At 45.8% G+C, this 17,026-nt stretch overlaps 1 protein-coding gene across 1 annotated transcript in view; it reads left to right on the forward strand.

The window, feature by feature from the left end:
* Positions 1-16,777, forward strand: part of LOC145357118 (differentially expressed in FDCP 6 homolog) — a 156,605-nt gene extending 139,828 nt beyond the window's left edge. The window contains exons 10-12 of the mRNA XM_080210267.1: positions 3,475-3,673; positions 10,440-10,530; positions 13,918-16,777. Of these exons, the coding sequence (XP_080066393.1) occupies positions 3,475-3,673; positions 10,440-10,530; positions 13,918-14,216 (589 nt within the window). The 3' untranslated portion in view covers positions 14,217-16,777. The remainder of the gene's footprint in view (positions 1-3,474; positions 3,674-10,439; positions 10,531-13,917) is intronic.
* Positions 16,778-17,026: the final 249 nt, after the last annotated feature.

Raw genomic sequence — 17,026 nt, forward strand, 5'->3', positions numbered from 1 at the left:
CTAGTATCTAAAGCATTGCCACTGTTCATGTGGAGAAATGTTTCTTGATTTATCTGGCTGTGATTTGAAAGTTATGTCCCCTTGTCCCGAACTCTCCACCAGCAAATAAAGTTTCACTTTACCCTATCAATTCATTTCAATAACTTTAAAGAATCACAATTAAATAACCCCTAAGTGTTATATTTCAGGACTATAACCCCAGTGTATGCAATCTCTCCTCATAATCTAACCCTTAGTAACATTCTGATGAATCTGCACTGCATTCTTTCCAAGGCTAATATTTTCTTTCTAAAGTCCGATGGCCAGACTATGCACAGTACTCCAGATGTGGTTTAACCCTGGTTATAGCAGGACTTCCTTTCCTTTATATTCGAGCATGCGTTATAAAGGCTAACAATCCTTTGGTCTCTTTGATTTTCATTTGTACTTGTTTACTCCATTTAAATGATCAATGTACACAGATCCTTAAATCTCCTGGGACCTCCTTTGTTCCTATTTGTGCAGTATTTTAGAAAAAGCTTGGATCTATCCATGCTGGCATTGAAATCTATTTGTCACAGTTTGCCTTTATGTTTAATCTCTGAATGTCTTTGTTATTTTCTGCATCATGTTTACATAGCTGACTTTGTCACTAACCTGTGCATTCTTGGCAAATTTGGATAGATGGCTGTCTATTGTGTTCTCAAAATCATTAGTAAATAGTCAACAGTTGAGGCTGAAACACTGATATCTACAGAGCACTGCCAGTCTGTGCCTTCCAACTTGGGTCCATAAGACAACAGAATATCATTGTTGTCTCTTCCAGTTGGTCGTACAAATGTCTTTACTGAGGCAGGAGCCATTGCCGATTTGATTTCCTCCTCTGGCATGCAGGGATAAGGGTAAATCGAGTCAAGGTGAAGATTGGCCGTAATGTATTTGAAGGCTGAGCAAGCCCGAGGGGCTGAACGGCCTTCTCCTTTTCCTAAGACCCGTTGTAGTACCCTCCATGCCCACCTGACGTCAGGTGACTGAACACCGATCAGGGACCGAGTCTCAACCCTTTCAGGTCTGTTTGGTCCGAGATCACACCACCTGGTGGTACATTTACCCACAAGTCGTCAGGGGAACCACTTGACCGAGAATTTATTGGTAAAATTTAAGAGTGCCAGTGAGCTCTTTACCCACCTCAACAGCATCCCCGCTGTGAACATATTTCTCCAACTTTTGCATTCTTAACGTATTTGCACAAGCTACATCCGGAGACAGGTCACACCGAAACTATTTCTGTGGTTGGGTATCAAGTGGGCTTGAGGCAGGCGAGCTCGTTGCTGACCTTGTTTTGTACGTGTCTCAAGTTTGCTTTCAAGACTGCCTTAGACCCTGTGCCAGAAGAGCAACATAAAATCTCCTTTGAAGCTTGAAACTCACTGAAAGGCAGGTTTTGCAAATAACTATAGTTCGTCCACCTGGCCCTGGTGACAGACAGAAGCTCAATCACTTTAAGCTAGCCTGCTACTTCTAACACCAAGTTGGAGGATTCACACTGAGTTAGGTAAATCATGTTGTGGAGGTGCTGGCGTTGGACTGGGGTGGGCACAGTAAGAAGTCTCGCAACAAGCCCAACAGGTTTATCTGGTAGCACGAGCTTTTGGAGTGTTGCTCCTTTGTCTCGTAAAGGACCTAATGAAGGAGCAGTGTTCCAAAAGCTCGTGCTACCAGATAAACCTGTTGGACTTTAACCTGGTGTTGTGAGACTTCATACAGTAAATAAAGTGGCTGAGTTGTTGAGACAATGAGGAGTTGAGCAATATCACCATTGTCAAGAAGTAGCCCCACAGAGTATCCAGATTGCCTCTCTGAAATTATCTTCGGTATTCAATGTTATCATTTCAGTGCTAAAGGATTTGTGAGCACCCCGTGATACAATGAGTACCTGACCCATAACCTCGGGAGGTGAAAATTACACTGCTAGAGTTTAATAACAGCATAGAGCCATAGAATAATGCACCAAAGAGTCCATTGAGTTTGCATCAGCTATTTCAAAGAGCAATCCAGTTAGGCCCACACCCACTTGTTTGTATACACTGTATTTTGTGAAAAATAACTATGTAAAAAATAGAATCACATTTCTCCAGCTGCCAGGACTGGCGCGACGTGCTTTTTTTCCTGTCGGTGATGTAGTGCGTCTCTTATTTTTAAAGTTCCGACAGGTCATTATAACACAGCAGGAAACCGACTAAATTACTGATGGAATCCGAGGCTGCATTTGATCATTTCTCGTACATTTATCAGTTGATTCTTCCCAATTTTCACCTTTTATCTCAACGCTATTCCATTCAGTGCAAATAGGTTAATGAAGGCTCAAACGTGATCCCATCTTTATTCATCTTACCAATCAGCTGTTTGATACACTGTCGCCTCAGTCAGCATCACAAGAGGTTCCCCCTGTCCAAATCAGGAAATGCGAATACTTTGAGGAGTTGGAACGTTGCAGTTTCCCCGGCTGAAACAACATTACTTGATGCCAAGTCGTGTAACTTGTGCATATTAATCTTTTGCGTTTACTCACTCTTCCCACTAGCAGCATTTTCTCGATACTCAACACCAGGAAGAAGAAGTCAAGTACTTCTCTAAGACAGCAGAGAATAAATTTCCAGATTCTGTCTCAGTCAGACCTGGGCAAAGGAGCTGTAAAAAAAAACATATTTTCAACCCAGACTCAAACCATGCGTAGAAACACTGTAATTTCTCAGCATGTTGTAACAGCTGCAAAATTTTTTTGGAGTAATTTCCTAACTGATGCACCCAAAGAACAGGAAAAAAACAGTAAGCAGTCTCACAACACCAGGTTAAAGTCCAACAGGTTTATTTGGTAACATGAGCTTTCGGAGCACTGCTCCTTCATTGCTCACCTGATGAAGGGGCAGTGCTCAGAAAGCTGGTGCTACCAAATAAACCTGTTGGACTTTAACCTGGTGTTGTGAGACTGCTTACTGTGCCCACCCCAGTCCAATGCCAGCATCTCCACATCGTGGAAAAAAAACAAGGCAAAGAAAACTCTTGACTGATGTTTTGTTTATATCAAGGCAGCAGGAATATGTATTCCCAAAGTGAAGGCAACTATTTGAGCCCACATGCTGGCTTTCTATGGGTGGCACAGTGGGTTAGCACTGCTGCCTCACAGCACCAGGGACCTGGGTTCGATTCCAGCTTGGGTCACTGTCTGTGGGGAGTTTGCATCTTCTCTCCGTGTCTGGGTGGGTTTCCTCCGGGTGCTCTGGTTTCCTTCCACAGGTCAAAGATGTACGGGTTAGGTTGATTGGCCATGCTGAATTATCCCTTAGTGTCAGGAGGATTTGCAGGGTAAATATGTAGGATTATGGGATAGGGCCTGAGTGGGATTGTTGTAGGTGCTGGCTCAATGGGCCAAATGGCTTTCTGTACTGTAGGGATTTTATGATATGATGCATAGTCTATCCATTTTGTCATTAGATTGCTGTCTGAGGAGGAGGATAAAATGAAGGCGCTGATGCAGCTTAAAGAAGAGCAGGAGGAACTTATCAGAAAAACCCAGAGAGAAAAACAGGAGTTGAAGCAAGAGATGGACAGTAAGTCGAAGATCCTCGAAGAGGCCCAGAAACAGCTGGAGGAAGTCCGGGTCAACAGACAGCGAGCAGACCAGGATGTGGTGGTAAGTGTCTGCACGAACCAACCATAGCATCAGCACTCAAAACAGCCGTCTTCCTGACATATGATCAGGAAGAAGTTAATCTGCTGGGGATTAATCTGTTCCCAAATTCATAATGTGTTGCAGTGTAACAACAAGAGTGCAGTACTTTCAGAGCAATTAGATGATCAAAGAAATACAGAGAGTACAGATTAGTTTTGGTGATGTTTATCACAGCAATGCCTAATGTGTTCGAATCAACCTCCTTTCTCTGCATTTTCACCACCAGAGTTCACCCATTTAGTTCCAATTGTGTTTGAATTAAAACTATAATAAGGATGCGTCTGATTTGCAGAGGTCAGGAAGGGGTGTCATGGTGGGACAAGAAGGCAGCACAGTGGGTTAGCACTGCTGCCTCACAGTGCCAGGGACCTGGGTTCGATTCCCGGGGGGGCACGGTGACACAGTGGGTTAGCACTGCTGCCTCACAGTGCCAGGGACCTGGGTTCAATTCCCGGGGGGGGCACGGTGACACAGTGGGTTAGCACTGCTGCCTCACAGTGCCAGGGACCCAGGTTCAATCCCAGTGGCATGGTGACACAGTGGTTAGCACTGCTGCCTCACAGCGCCAGGGACCTGGGTTCAGTTCCACCCTTGGGTCTGTGTGGAGTCTGCACATTCTCCCTGTGTCTGCGTGGGTTTCCTCTGGGTGCTCCCACAGTCCAAAGATGTGTGGGTTAGGTTGATTGGCTATGACAAATTGTCCCTGCGTGTCAGAGGGATTAGCAGGGTGAATATATAGGGTTATGGGGATATATAGACCTGGGTGAGATTGTGGTTGGTGCTGACTCCATGGGCTAAATGGCCTCCTCCTGCACTGTAGGGATTCTCTGATTCTAAGTCCAAATATGCAGCAGCCTGTCATGTTACAGAATTCATGGAGAAGGCAAAATCCAAAGTAGAAACATGATATATACTTTTTTTGTTTGTTTGGCTATGTTGAGAATGATGATAAGTATTTCATTCGAATCCGGACCGTAAAACCAAAGCCCCAGAGCTGGAATTTTCCAGCCCTGTCGCAGCATTGTCTCCGATGCAGCGAGCCGTTCAAATCCCTGCTGATTTCGGACTGGAAGATCCCGCAGAGCCGGAGGGGCTGGAAAATCCCACCCAAGGTCGCAAGATTATGCTGTCTTTGTCAGGACAGAACGAGGCAATGGGAATCTGTTGACATGTAACATTCTGAGATTAGTCACCATTTTGGGAACCAACAATTTACAGCTGCTAAACGCACTGAAACTCTGAAAGAAAAGTAGATAATGTTGGAAAACTCAGCGAGTCAACCAGATCTGTCAGACAGAATACAGAGCTGATGTTTTAATGATTCCTCATGAGTTCTGATGATAAATCAATGACATGCAAAATTAGCCTCTATCCCACTACCCCCTTCCCACGTGACAAGTGAGATATTGGTATAAGTTCCGCAAATTTTGAAACCACTTTTAGCATACACATTGTACATGGATTGGTTCCCTGAACCATTTTCTTTCACACGAGGCTGGATCTGTTTAATTTCCCCCTCGCTGTGCAGTGACAGTGACCGGCTGGTGTTTCTGAAGCTCTGATCTGTAACGGGCAGTGAGTGCCCTGGTTTTGATGTACGCTGCAGACGGGTAGCATGTTGCTTCAATCACCGGAGACGCCGAGATTACTGTCTGTCCTTCTCTCCGACATTGTAAGAATTTAAATCATGTCTTATTAACCCACGAGGAGCTTTCAGTATCCCTGAATTCCAAACTTGGAGATCTAAGACATTTGTATCCGATTTGGGGGGGTATTTTCCAGGTCTGCTCACTCCTGGCGAGTATGGCAATGACCCGGAGAATTGTGAGTCGGTGGAGAAACAGGTTGTGAGCTGGTGGCCAAGCCCATGATGACCCTCCCAGGCCGTGCTGCCTGGGTTCCTGCCCAATTGGCTATTCACCCGCGATGCCACTGGGGTCTGCCTGCATCGGGCGGGCTTTCGTACAGGTCTCCACAAGCGTGTTGGACCCTAATGGTCCAGGAAGCACCACCAACTCCTCAGCAAAGAGAGGCATCCTCCCACTGCACCCTCACACACCCCCACCACCATGCAGCCACAAGGTTTATCTGACCCAACTCCCCATTCATGCCCCTTACCCTCCTCGCTCAGAACCTCCACACATCCCCCCCCCCTCCCCTTTCCCTCCCTGGCCCCACATTCAGTTCTCCCTCCCTCCACAGACACCCACTCAGCCTTCCTTCCCCTTCAGACCCTCCACCCAGCCTCTCTTCAGGTCCCGTGGCTTGGAATATCAACAGTGCACTGCCCCCTGGCACCCTGGTGCTGACACCCTGGCCTGGGGCCCATGGTGGCTCAAGGTGGTAGGTCCAGTGACCATTTGCCAGGCTGCAAAGGATGTGTCCTTTAAGGATCCTGAGGGTTGGGTGAGCTTGGGCTGAGGGCAAGGTGTTGACCACCGCAAGGACTGCCCCTTCTCGCTCGGGCGGGTTACCACTGGCAAGTGATTTTGGGCAGCTGCATTCCTGTCTGTCAACTGTGCTAATCCTGTAGTGAGCAGGTCACTTTAACCTCCATGCCCCCAGTTAGCAGGATTTTAAATCATTGCAATGCTCCATTCTGCAGCAGAGATTTTTCTTTCTCCCTGTCAGAATCTGCAGGTGTGAGCAGACCCCTTTGAAGTTTTCTGGTGTCAGTTTCACCTGGGGGTAGTTCCAGTCTGCCCAGCTGTGAACTCAGCCCCAGTCTGTTCACACAGCTTTGATTTGAAGTTGTTGAGGTTTCCCAGCAAGCTGAAATTGTTGAAACTTGCTCCATTGCACTTGAAATCTTTCATCAAATTCAGCAATCAGTGCTTTGTAAAAGATTCAGCTGCCAGCTGAATGGATTTCTAGCATTCTCCAGCCACCTGTGTTTATTTTTATTTCCCTTCAGAATTGAATGCACCACAAGTACCCCATTGATCCTGACCGCAATATTGACAGAGTCTAAACCTGACTGGCAGTCCATGGTTTAATTGCCTCTTTGAACTGGTTTGCAAAAGAGGAAGTGAGACCACAAGCAGTCCCGCCACAACACCCCCATCCTTGGGGAGAATGGGGAGGTCAACCCCTTTCCCCCAGCCTGAACCCACCCAATTCTCAGGATCAGGATGTTGCCTGGTATGGAGGGCATTAGCTATGAGAGGTTGGAGAAACTTGGTTTATTCTCACTGGAGCGATGGAGGTTGAGGGGGGACCTGATAGAAGTCTACAAGATTATGAGAGGCATGGACAGAGTGGATAGTCAGAAGCTTTTTCCCAAGGTGGAAGAGTCAATTACTAGGGGGCACAGGTTTACGGTGAGAGGGGTAAGGTTTAAGGGAGATGTACAAGGCAAGTTTTTTACAGATAGGGTGATGGGTGCCTACAACTTGCTGCTGGGGAGGTAGTGGAAGCAGATACAATAGTGAGTTTTAAGGATGTCTGGACAAATACATGAATAGGATGGGAATGGAGGGTATGTTCCCCAGAAGGATAGGTGGTTTTAGTTCAGTCGGGCAGCATGGTCGGTGCAGGCTTGGAGGGCTGAAGGGCCTGTTCCTGTGCTGCAATTTAGTTAGTTCTTTTTTCTTTGACCATTGAGGAATCAGTCCTTTGCAACATGGCAACAGCAGAGAGACAAATAGTCACTGGACCTTCTTCAGCCAGCAAACGATGAATCTGTGGAACTCTTTGCCACAGAAGGCTGTGGAGGCCGGGTCATTGAGTGTCTTTAAGACAGAGATAGGTAGGTTCTTGATTAACAAAGGGATAAGGGGTTATGGGGAAAAGGCAGGAGAATGGGGATGAGAAAAATATCAGCCCTGATTGAATGGTGAAGCAGACTCAATGGGCCGAGTGGCCTAATTCTGCTCCTATGTCTTATGCTCTTATAGAACTATCTCCTTGAGCCTCCTCGGGGCCCAAGGTGCCAGGCCAGGGTGTCGATGCCAGGGGACAGTGCACTATTGGCCTGCGGGGGACCTGGGTGTGAGAAACCTGAGGGGAGGGGGCTGAGTCAGGGAGCGGGGGTGTCAGATAGGGTAGGGTTGGATACCCTCATGCCTGCGTGATGAGGGAGATATCCGTTATTTGTGGGTTCAGGATGGGGGAGGGGCAGAGATGCCTCTCACTGTGACAAGTTGGTGGGGCTCCGTTGGTCAGTGTGGAGGCCGCCATTTGTGGGAAGGGGTGCCTGCCTCCAAGCGCGGAGATCGGGTTCACCATTTAAAAATGGCGGCCCGGTCTCAGAACAGCGGGGCTGGCCGTCCACATTGCATTCATTAACTGGCAGAATCCCAGTCGATAGACAGGAAACCTTCCAAGTTGGACACTTTGTCCCAATTCAAGAGAATCACAGCCGATATTACAAAACAGAGAAAAACCGTTTTTGTAAATTCAGTCTGGCTGTTATCGGGGAACGAAAGTTTATCAAACATTTTTTTAAATATAGTATCACCACATGGGCTAATTTTAATTGTGACTTTGCTGAGGAGAACACAGTAATAGAGAATAATTTCACAGTGTGGAAGTGTGCCCTTTAACATGTGGTGTCTGTGGTGATGTACAGGACACAGGTTTACGCTTAAAGTAACACGACTCTGGCTAATGTTAAAACCTTCACAAAGCGTTTCCTGGGACTTTGTGCTAATCATTTTGAAATTCATCGAAGTATTACAGTTGACAGCTTATGTTTGCTGTGGGCTGCTTTTAAATAACTGGGGCAAAGTAGCCAAGATCAAAGGTGCGACTATCAGAGTGCAAGACTAGGGACATAAATCACACAGTCATAAAATGGAAACAATACCGCTTAGAAATTTCAGTTTATTTATTACTGTCACATGTAGTTTTACATTAACACCACAATGAAGTTACTGTGAAAGTCCCCTATTTATTTATTTACTGTTAAAATCCCCTTTAAGTCATGTCTTAGATGGAGAACAGGACGTGCTGGTAATACTGAGCTGGTCCCGGCAGTATCTGTGGAGAGCAATGAAGTTTATGGGTGGGACTTTCCAGCCATTGCCGCTGCTGGGATCTTCCAGTCCCGCCGATGGTTGTCCCACTCCCCCAGTGCCTCCCCCCATGTGGGTTGGCCAGGAGCAGGGAACGTGGAGAATTAACAGCAGCGGGAATGGAAGATCTTGCCACCAGCCAATGGCAGGCCTCTTGCGCCACGACATTCCCAGCGGGGAGGGCGGAGTTTGTGGATAGTCCCGCTCCCAGTACGCCAGACATCCATCAGAACTGAGGGAATGTTCAAGATTTTGAGCCGGGAGTGGGCGCCAGGCCCAGAAGGAAGACCTGTGATAGGCTGACAGTCAGGAGAAGAGGAGTTAGTCTTCCAAGGCCAAAGAGAACAAAATTGGACAAGAGAAGACACCAAGGAACAAACAAGGTGCCCAGGGCCAATGTGCTCCTGACTGAAAGCAAAACAGCAACTTAAACAGAGAAAGGGAACAAAATGCCCCTTAACGGATCGTTTTCAGCACAGAGTCGATGGGCTGAATGGCCTCCTTGTGTACTGTAAGGGTTCTGTGATTCTAAAATGGGCACTGAGATCATGATTTGAAATTGCTGAACTGAATGTTATGTCCAGAAGCCTGTAAAGTGTCCAATCAGTAGTTAGCACTGATGCCTCACAGCGCCAGGGACCCAGGTTCAATTCCCGTCTTGGGTCACTATCTGTATGGAGTCTGCACATTCTCCCCATGTCTGTGTGGGTTTCCTCCCACACTCCAAAGGTGTGCGGGTTAGGTCGATTGGCCATGATAAATTACCCTTGAGTGTCAGGGCTTGTGGGTATGGAGCCTGGGTGTGATTGTTGTTGGTACAGGCTCACTGGGCCTAATGGTCACCTTCTGCACTGCAGGGATTCAATGATTCTAAGAAAGATGAGGTGCTGCTCTTCCAGCTCACGCTGAACCTCACTGGAGCAACAGGGTAGGCCGAGGATAGAGATGTCAGCCTGGGTCCACGGGAGGGAACTAAAATGATTGGGCCACTGGAGGCTCCAGGCCATGCTTGCAGACTGAACAGAGGCGTTCTGCAAAGCAGTCACTCGTTCTGCCGTGGGTCTCTGAATGTGGAGGAGACCACGTTGTGAGCAGTGAATACAATAGACTGGATCGGAAGTAGGAAAAGTAAATCATTGCCACATCTGGAAGGAATATTTTTTGGATCATTGACACCTGAGGAGAGAAGCGATCAAAGGGCAGATGCTTTATCTGCTGCGTTTGTATAGAAAGATGCCATTGGGCAGGGGGACAGGGATTTGGGAGTGACTTAAGGAGTGGACCAGGATATCCAGCCCATCGAGGCTGCCACCAGCTCTCCAACAGAGTATCTTACCCTACTAAAGTTACCCAGGCCTTCTCCCCACCCTATCCCTGTAACCCCACTTATTTACCCCATTAATCCCCCTAACCTACACACCTTGGGACACTAAAGGGCAATTTAACATGGCCAATCCATCTAACCCATACACCTTTGGACTGAGCACCCAGAGGAAACCCACGCAGGCACAGGGAGGACATGCAAACTCTGCACAGCCGCCCAAGACCAGAATTGAACCCAAGAGTCTAGTGAGGCAGCAGTGCTAACCACCGTGAATCTCAACAAAATAAAAATATGGAATATTGCTGAGATCTTGTGTAGGTGTTGACACCAGCCCCATTGGTTCATTAACAGGCCTTCATTTGGTGACAGTTCTCTCCCTTCCTTTTAGGCTGCACAGAAGAAATTACGCCAAGCGAGTTCACATGTTAAGCACTGGAATGTCCAGATGAACAGGCTAATGCATCCGATTGGACCAGGAGGTAATTATACATTGAAGTTAATTACATTGTTGAGAAGAAATGTTTTTTATGATTTTCTTCCAAATTGCTGATTTTGCTTAAAAGTTTATCTCAAAATGCAAAACCCAGAAATATGCTCCAACACGAACCTGCAACGAAAGATTGTAAGTGAATTTTGAACCTAAACCCGGAGCCCTGTGTATGAACCACGGTGAAGGTGGATAATCTCCCAATGATTAACTTTAACATGGACGATTGACCATTTGACTGCAGTTTCTGTCAATCCTCTGCCTAGGTGGATGATCATGCAGAAATTCCTGGTTCTTATCATTCCGGTGGACAGATATCTCCTGGTGTGTTGGTTTTGCTGCAGCAACAATCGGCTGGAGGTGTCGCAATGCCGAGTCACTTGCCCACAGACTGTTGCAAGCCACTTCCTGTCGCTTACCACTGCCCTGTCCTCCTGTCCACATGTCCATCCTGGGTCTTTTGCAATGTTCCAGCGAACCCCAAGTGGAGGAAAAGCACCTCACCTTCCGATTGGGCACTTTACAGACTCTCTACCTCCAGACTCAACATTGAGTTCAACAGCTTCAGACCGTGAGCTCTCCCCTCCACCTTCCGCCCATTTCCATTTATTTTATTTCAATTCTGCTTTTATGTCATCCATCCAATTTTCATCACCTTTTATTCTTTTTCCACTCCTCCAGTCTCATTCTCCATCTTATCTCCAAACCCAACCCCCCGGCCACCTTCAGGGCAACTTCCAACTTTCCTCGGGTAAATCCTTAACAATCCACGCCTCTGATTTGTCATTCATGCGTTCCGATCACTTAATGGTTTTTTTGTCCCTTTCTCAGCCGCCATCATCATTCCTTTACATCTCCTTTGTCCAATTATAGGCCCCCCCAACCCTCACATATAAATCTTATCTGATTCTCTTCACTCTCGGCTTTGACGAAAGGTCATGCAGACACAAAACTTTGGCTCTGTTCTCTCTCCACGGGTGCTGTCCGACCTGCTGAGATTTTCTGTTTTTGTGACTGTTTCACAGCTCCGTCGTGGATTTCCCATCCTTTTATTTTCGACAGGCTTCTTTCCCATCCACTCCCGTCCAGCCTCAGCAAGAGTTAACAAATATCCCATTCCCGTGCACAACGCAGACACGAGTGGGTGGCGTTGCATCCCCTGGGCCACTTATTAAAAGGGCTACCAGAGGTTGCTGAGATACAACACCCAGGACGTTTGCTGTTCTCCTTCTCCAGCAACAGTTTACAGCCTCCCAAACTACCCCAGACCCGACCTCCTGCCTTTCTCTACACGAGAGCCAGTGGATTAGTCAGGGTGACGCCTATTGTGTGGCTGCACCACACCTGTGGCATTTAAGTGCCACATTTATGATGTTGAATTTGGCTCCGGTTTCAGACTGATGTGGACCTCCGTGGAAAACCAGCACACACCCAACAGCTGTGTTGGGCACAAGCTAACCTGCTCACCCAATCAGTCTTCCCTGACTGAACCCACAGTGTGACAAATGGTTGGCTTCTGCTTTGCCCAAGACTGCAAGGAACTACAAAATAACAACATAAGAAATAGGAGCAGGAGTCGGCCATCCAGCCCTTCGAGCCTGCCCCGCCATTCAATAAGATCATGGCTGATCTGAAGTGGATCAGTTCCACTTTCCCGCTCTCTCCCCATAACCCTTAATTCCCCTGTCTATCAGAAACCTATCTACCCCTGACTTAAATATATTTAGCGAGGCAGCCTCCACCACTTCAACGGGCAAAATGTCGTGAATGTAGCCCAATCCACCACGCAAACCAGCCTCCCATCCATTGATTCTGTCTATACTTCCTGCTGCTTCAGCAAAGCACCCAGTATAATTAAGGATCCCACACACCCCGGACATTCTCTCTTCCACCTTCTTCCTTTGGGAAAAAGATACAAAAGTCTGAGGTCAAATACAGACCAACTCAAGAACAGCTTCTTCCCTGCTGCTGTCAGACTTTTGAATGGACCTACCTTGCATTAAGTTGATCTTTCTCTACACCCTAGCTATGACTGTAACACTACATTCTGCACTCGCTTGTTTCCTTCTCTATGAACGGTATGCTTTTTCTGTATAGCACACAAGAAACAATACTTTTCACTGTATACTAATACATGTGACAATAATAAATCAAATCAAATCAAAATGGATGCAATAATTTCCTGAATGTAGCAACCCATCTCAAAGTGTTAACAAATTCTTAACATTGATATCTCAAAGAGTGACTGTCTGTGTTAAATTAGTTTCTACATAGAGTCATAGAAACCCTACAGTACAGAAGGAGGCCATTCGGCCCATCGAGTCTGCACTGACCACAATCCCACCCAGGCCCTACCCCCATATCCCTACATATTTACCCACTAATCCCTCTAACCTACACATCTCAGGACACTAAGGGGCAATTTAGCATGGCCAATCAACCTAACCCACACATCTTTGGACGTGTTCCCAACTCAAATAGTTTCTGTGGAAGTGACAGTTTGCACATCAGAAGGTGATTTTAACCTCCAGCAACAGGTGGAAAGCAAGCCAGACATAACCACGTTATACGTGCCCAATCATCTCTCTCAAAAAAAATTATAGATTTTTTAACTTCAAGTGCAGCAGCGCCTCACATTATTACAATCTGTTGGTATTAAATGCCTGAATGTTTGAAAGCGAGGAAAGATTTAAGGCAAGTAATTACTAAAATAGCAGAAATACTGATTAAAAAGGGGAGAAAATGGGACTTGGAAAAAATAAGCTGGGATTTGAATTTGGGAAAGATGTTACTGAGTGACCAGCTGTTTGTGTGGGAGAATCCAGGAAGTTTCCCACTGGGAATCGCTGAACAGTTCAGGAGTTAGTGCCCGTGCAGATAGATGTACGTGCAAACTCACATACCCCCACATACCCCCACCAGAGTACCAGCAATACACAGATATTTCTGCCATTGATACAGTTCAGTGCTGGTTCCCTGATATTGGGTGGATCGAGTTCTCCTCTAGACCAACAATTCCGTTTCCGCATTCCTGACCTGAACTGTTTCTGCTTCTTCAGGAAGTTGTAGGCGGTCCACGTTAGTGCAACCAGTAAGGAATCTGCTGGTGGGAAGGAGAACAGGCTGCACAAACAGATCGGGCAATATTCACCGGCTTCCCAGCCGCGCGGTTCCCGCTGGCGGGAGGTGGCATTTTTGTTTGCTAGCGGCAGGATTCTCACTGCTCTCAATGAGAATTCCCATCATCCCACCCCACGCCAGTGGGACTGAAGAATCCCACCAGCGTGAATGGCCGGGGAATTCCAGCCATAGTCTTTTAGCGTTCCGCACACACTCGCAGCTGTAGCCGTTTTCAACATTCTTGTTCACATTGTTTTAGATAAACGGCCCTCGCCCACCATCGGGACCGGCTTTCGAGCAACAGTAGGAGGACAGAAGGATGGACGAATAAAATTATTGGGAAAGTCGGAGGAGAAAGATGACGCCGGCGAGCTTGGTAAAGAGAACCTCCACCGATCTCTGTCAAACTGTCCTTCAAACGCAAGCTCAGTTGTGGAAATGGAAACCACAACCTTAAATGGACAGTTGAAAAGAAATTCCATGGAAGTAAGAAAACCGGTACAAAGATCGTCCACAGAAGATTCAGAGGATAATCCAACAGAGGAACTCATGCGATAGTTCAGATGTCACCAGAAGGTGATTTGGTTTGGTTGGCATTCCATTGCTTCACTTTGGACAGTAAACATTACAACAACAAGAGCATAAAGTTCAGAGTCATCAATGAATAGCATAAAAAGTAGATGTCAAAAATGACGTCAGCCGATATCTTGAGCTTCTTCCGCAAGGATAATTGAAGTCTCTAAAAGCGAAATGATCCCAAGTTTCCAGAGGCCACCAGCTATTGTTTGCATTCAGTAGAGAGCAGTCCCTAACGTGACCTTGGATCAAGAATGGTGAAGGAAAGCTTTAATTTGAGATTGAAGCTTCATCATATAGTTGCATTCTTACAGCTGCATGTAGTGGTAGAATTGAACCCGGGTTCCTGGCGCTGTGAGGCAGCAGTGCTAACCACTGTGGCTTGCATTCTTACACCTGCGTGTTGTGGCAGGGTCTGGGCATCTTAAATGTTTAAAAAACTTCTAATTGACAAAAACATCTTTGTTAAAATTGGAGACCAAATGTCCAATTTTGAATACTATCAACTTCCTCACCATTAAACATACACCCTGAGTTTTATTTCCAATGGGATAGGATTGAAAAGTAGAAAGGTTATGTTAAACCTGTATTGAGTTTTGGTTAGATCCCACTTAGGATATTGTTTGCAGTTTGGGTCACATTATTGGAAAATTAGTATAAAGGTGCCGGCAATGGTGCAGAGAAGACTTACATGGGTGATACCAGAATTGTGAATACAGATCAGGAAAGGATTGGTCTCTTTTCTCTTGTCAGATAGAGGGCTGTGAGTGAGAGATCTTTAAAACAGTGAAAGGTTCTGACAGAGTGGACACAGAGGAAATGTTTCCTCTTGTGAAAATGAACATTAATAGAAGCTGTCAATTTAAGATAGTCATCAAGAAATCCAATAGGAAATTCAGAAGAACCCAGAAGAGGAGGAAAGATTTTTTTTTAATTTATTGGTGTCACAAGTAGGCTTACATTAACACTGCAATGAAGTTACTGTGAAAATCCCCTAGTTGCCACACTCCAGTGTCTGTTCGGGTACAGTGAGGGAGAATTTAGCATGGCCAATCCACCTAACCAGCTTGTCTTTTGGACAGTAGGAGGAAACTGGAGCACCCGGAGGAAACCCACGCAAACATGGGGAGAATGTGCAAACTCTGCACAGACAGTGACCCGAGCTGAGAATCAAACTGGGTCCTTGACGCTGTGAGGCAGCAGTGCTAACCGCTGTGCCACCGTGCTGCCAGTGGGAGGAGACTCCAGCAGTTCAGCCTGTTTCTGTGCCACACAGTATTCATAACCCAACGAATCAGCAGTCTGGAAATGACTTAATCCTAACCCAAGCAACCAAAGTTTTACTATCAAAATATAAGTCTATTCTTTTCTGATTTGTTCATGTTTTATAATACAGTGACAGTGCCGATTGAAGCTATTAAAATTTCCAGTTTCATCAGCAACAAAGCAGTGCTTAGAATTTAAACCCTTACCCATTCATTGACCAGTGTTGATGTGGAGTTGTCGGCGTTGGTCTGGGGTAAACGCAGTAAGAAGTCTCACAACATCAGGTTAAAATCCAACAGGTTTATTTGGTACCACGAGCTTTCGGAACATTGCCTCTTCATCACTCACCTGATGAAGGAGCGGCGCTCTGAAAGCTCGTGCTACCAAATAAACCTGTTGGACTTTAACCTGGTGATGTGAGACTGCTTGTTCTGACTAGTGCTGTTTGAAATTTAAAGCTGCACTTACCTAAACTTGCCAGCGTGTGTCAGCCAAAGCCAGAACTGTCCAAGCAAACAGTTCATATCGATTAGAAAGTGTTTCAAAGTTCCAGGTTCTGGGGACCTGTATCTCTATTAAATGTGAATAGGAGAAATGTACAAAAGAAATGTTCCTTCTATGTCGTCGTACAGATTTTGGTTCGATTCTAATTTTGCACGGGATGTTTGCGTTCAAGGTGCAGAATCCAAGGCGCTTCTGCGATTCACAAATAAAGACAAGCTTCTCTCTGGATAAATGCTTTTAAATGAGCGTGTCCTTTATTCTGAGCTGCAGTCAGAAGTATCTCAAATCATCTCAACGTTGTTTCAATTCCCATGCTTGTAAAATATATATGCAGCTGTTTTTAATAAATACTTAGCTCAAACGCTGAAGTTTTTTTTTACAAAGTGAAGGGCAGGTACTGGCTAACTCCAGACGTATTTATTTTGCAAAGGTTACAATTTGATACAACTGGGATTTGTTAGCACAAATGACATGTATTTGTGTAGTTTCTTTATTGAAAAGTAAGCATGGTTACAAAGTACACACAATCAGTGCGATTCCATCATAACAGTTGTTACTTAATCCACAATCAAACTTAGATGGGATACTGGTTCTTGTGTCACATTCTAATTTAGACAGCTGATTATGGGTTGGAATTGTGCATTAGTTGTAGCTGTAACTAGGTTTTGTTATAAACATTATTTTTAAAGTCGTCAAAATTCTAAGTGATACTCATTCAGATAACACCTGTACAGTATTGTTACGTTTCCACTGTAATAAAATAGTTTTCTTAAGATGTGCAACTCGATGTCTATGCTTCTGCGCACAGTAACAGGGCGGGAAGTCAGCAGGTTATTCCCTTGTCACCTCTAGAAACTCGTCCTAAAATTCCAAAACAATTTTCATTTTTAAATATTTCATTCCCAAGCGGGCATAGGCATCGGTCTTGGAAGATGGCCAAATGAATTTCTCCATCCCTTATAAAGGAGATCAGAGTGACGGTCTTGCAATTTCACTCACATGAAAACCCTCAATCTAACCCG

The sequence above is a fragment of the Carcharhinus amblyrhynchos genome, chromosome 22 (genome assembly GCF_965287045.1).
Source record: "Carcharhinus amblyrhynchos chromosome 22, sCarAmb.v2.hapA, whole genome shotgun sequence".
Lineage (NCBI taxonomy): Eukaryota > Metazoa > Chordata > Chondrichthyes > Carcharhiniformes > Carcharhinidae > Carcharhinus > Carcharhinus amblyrhynchos.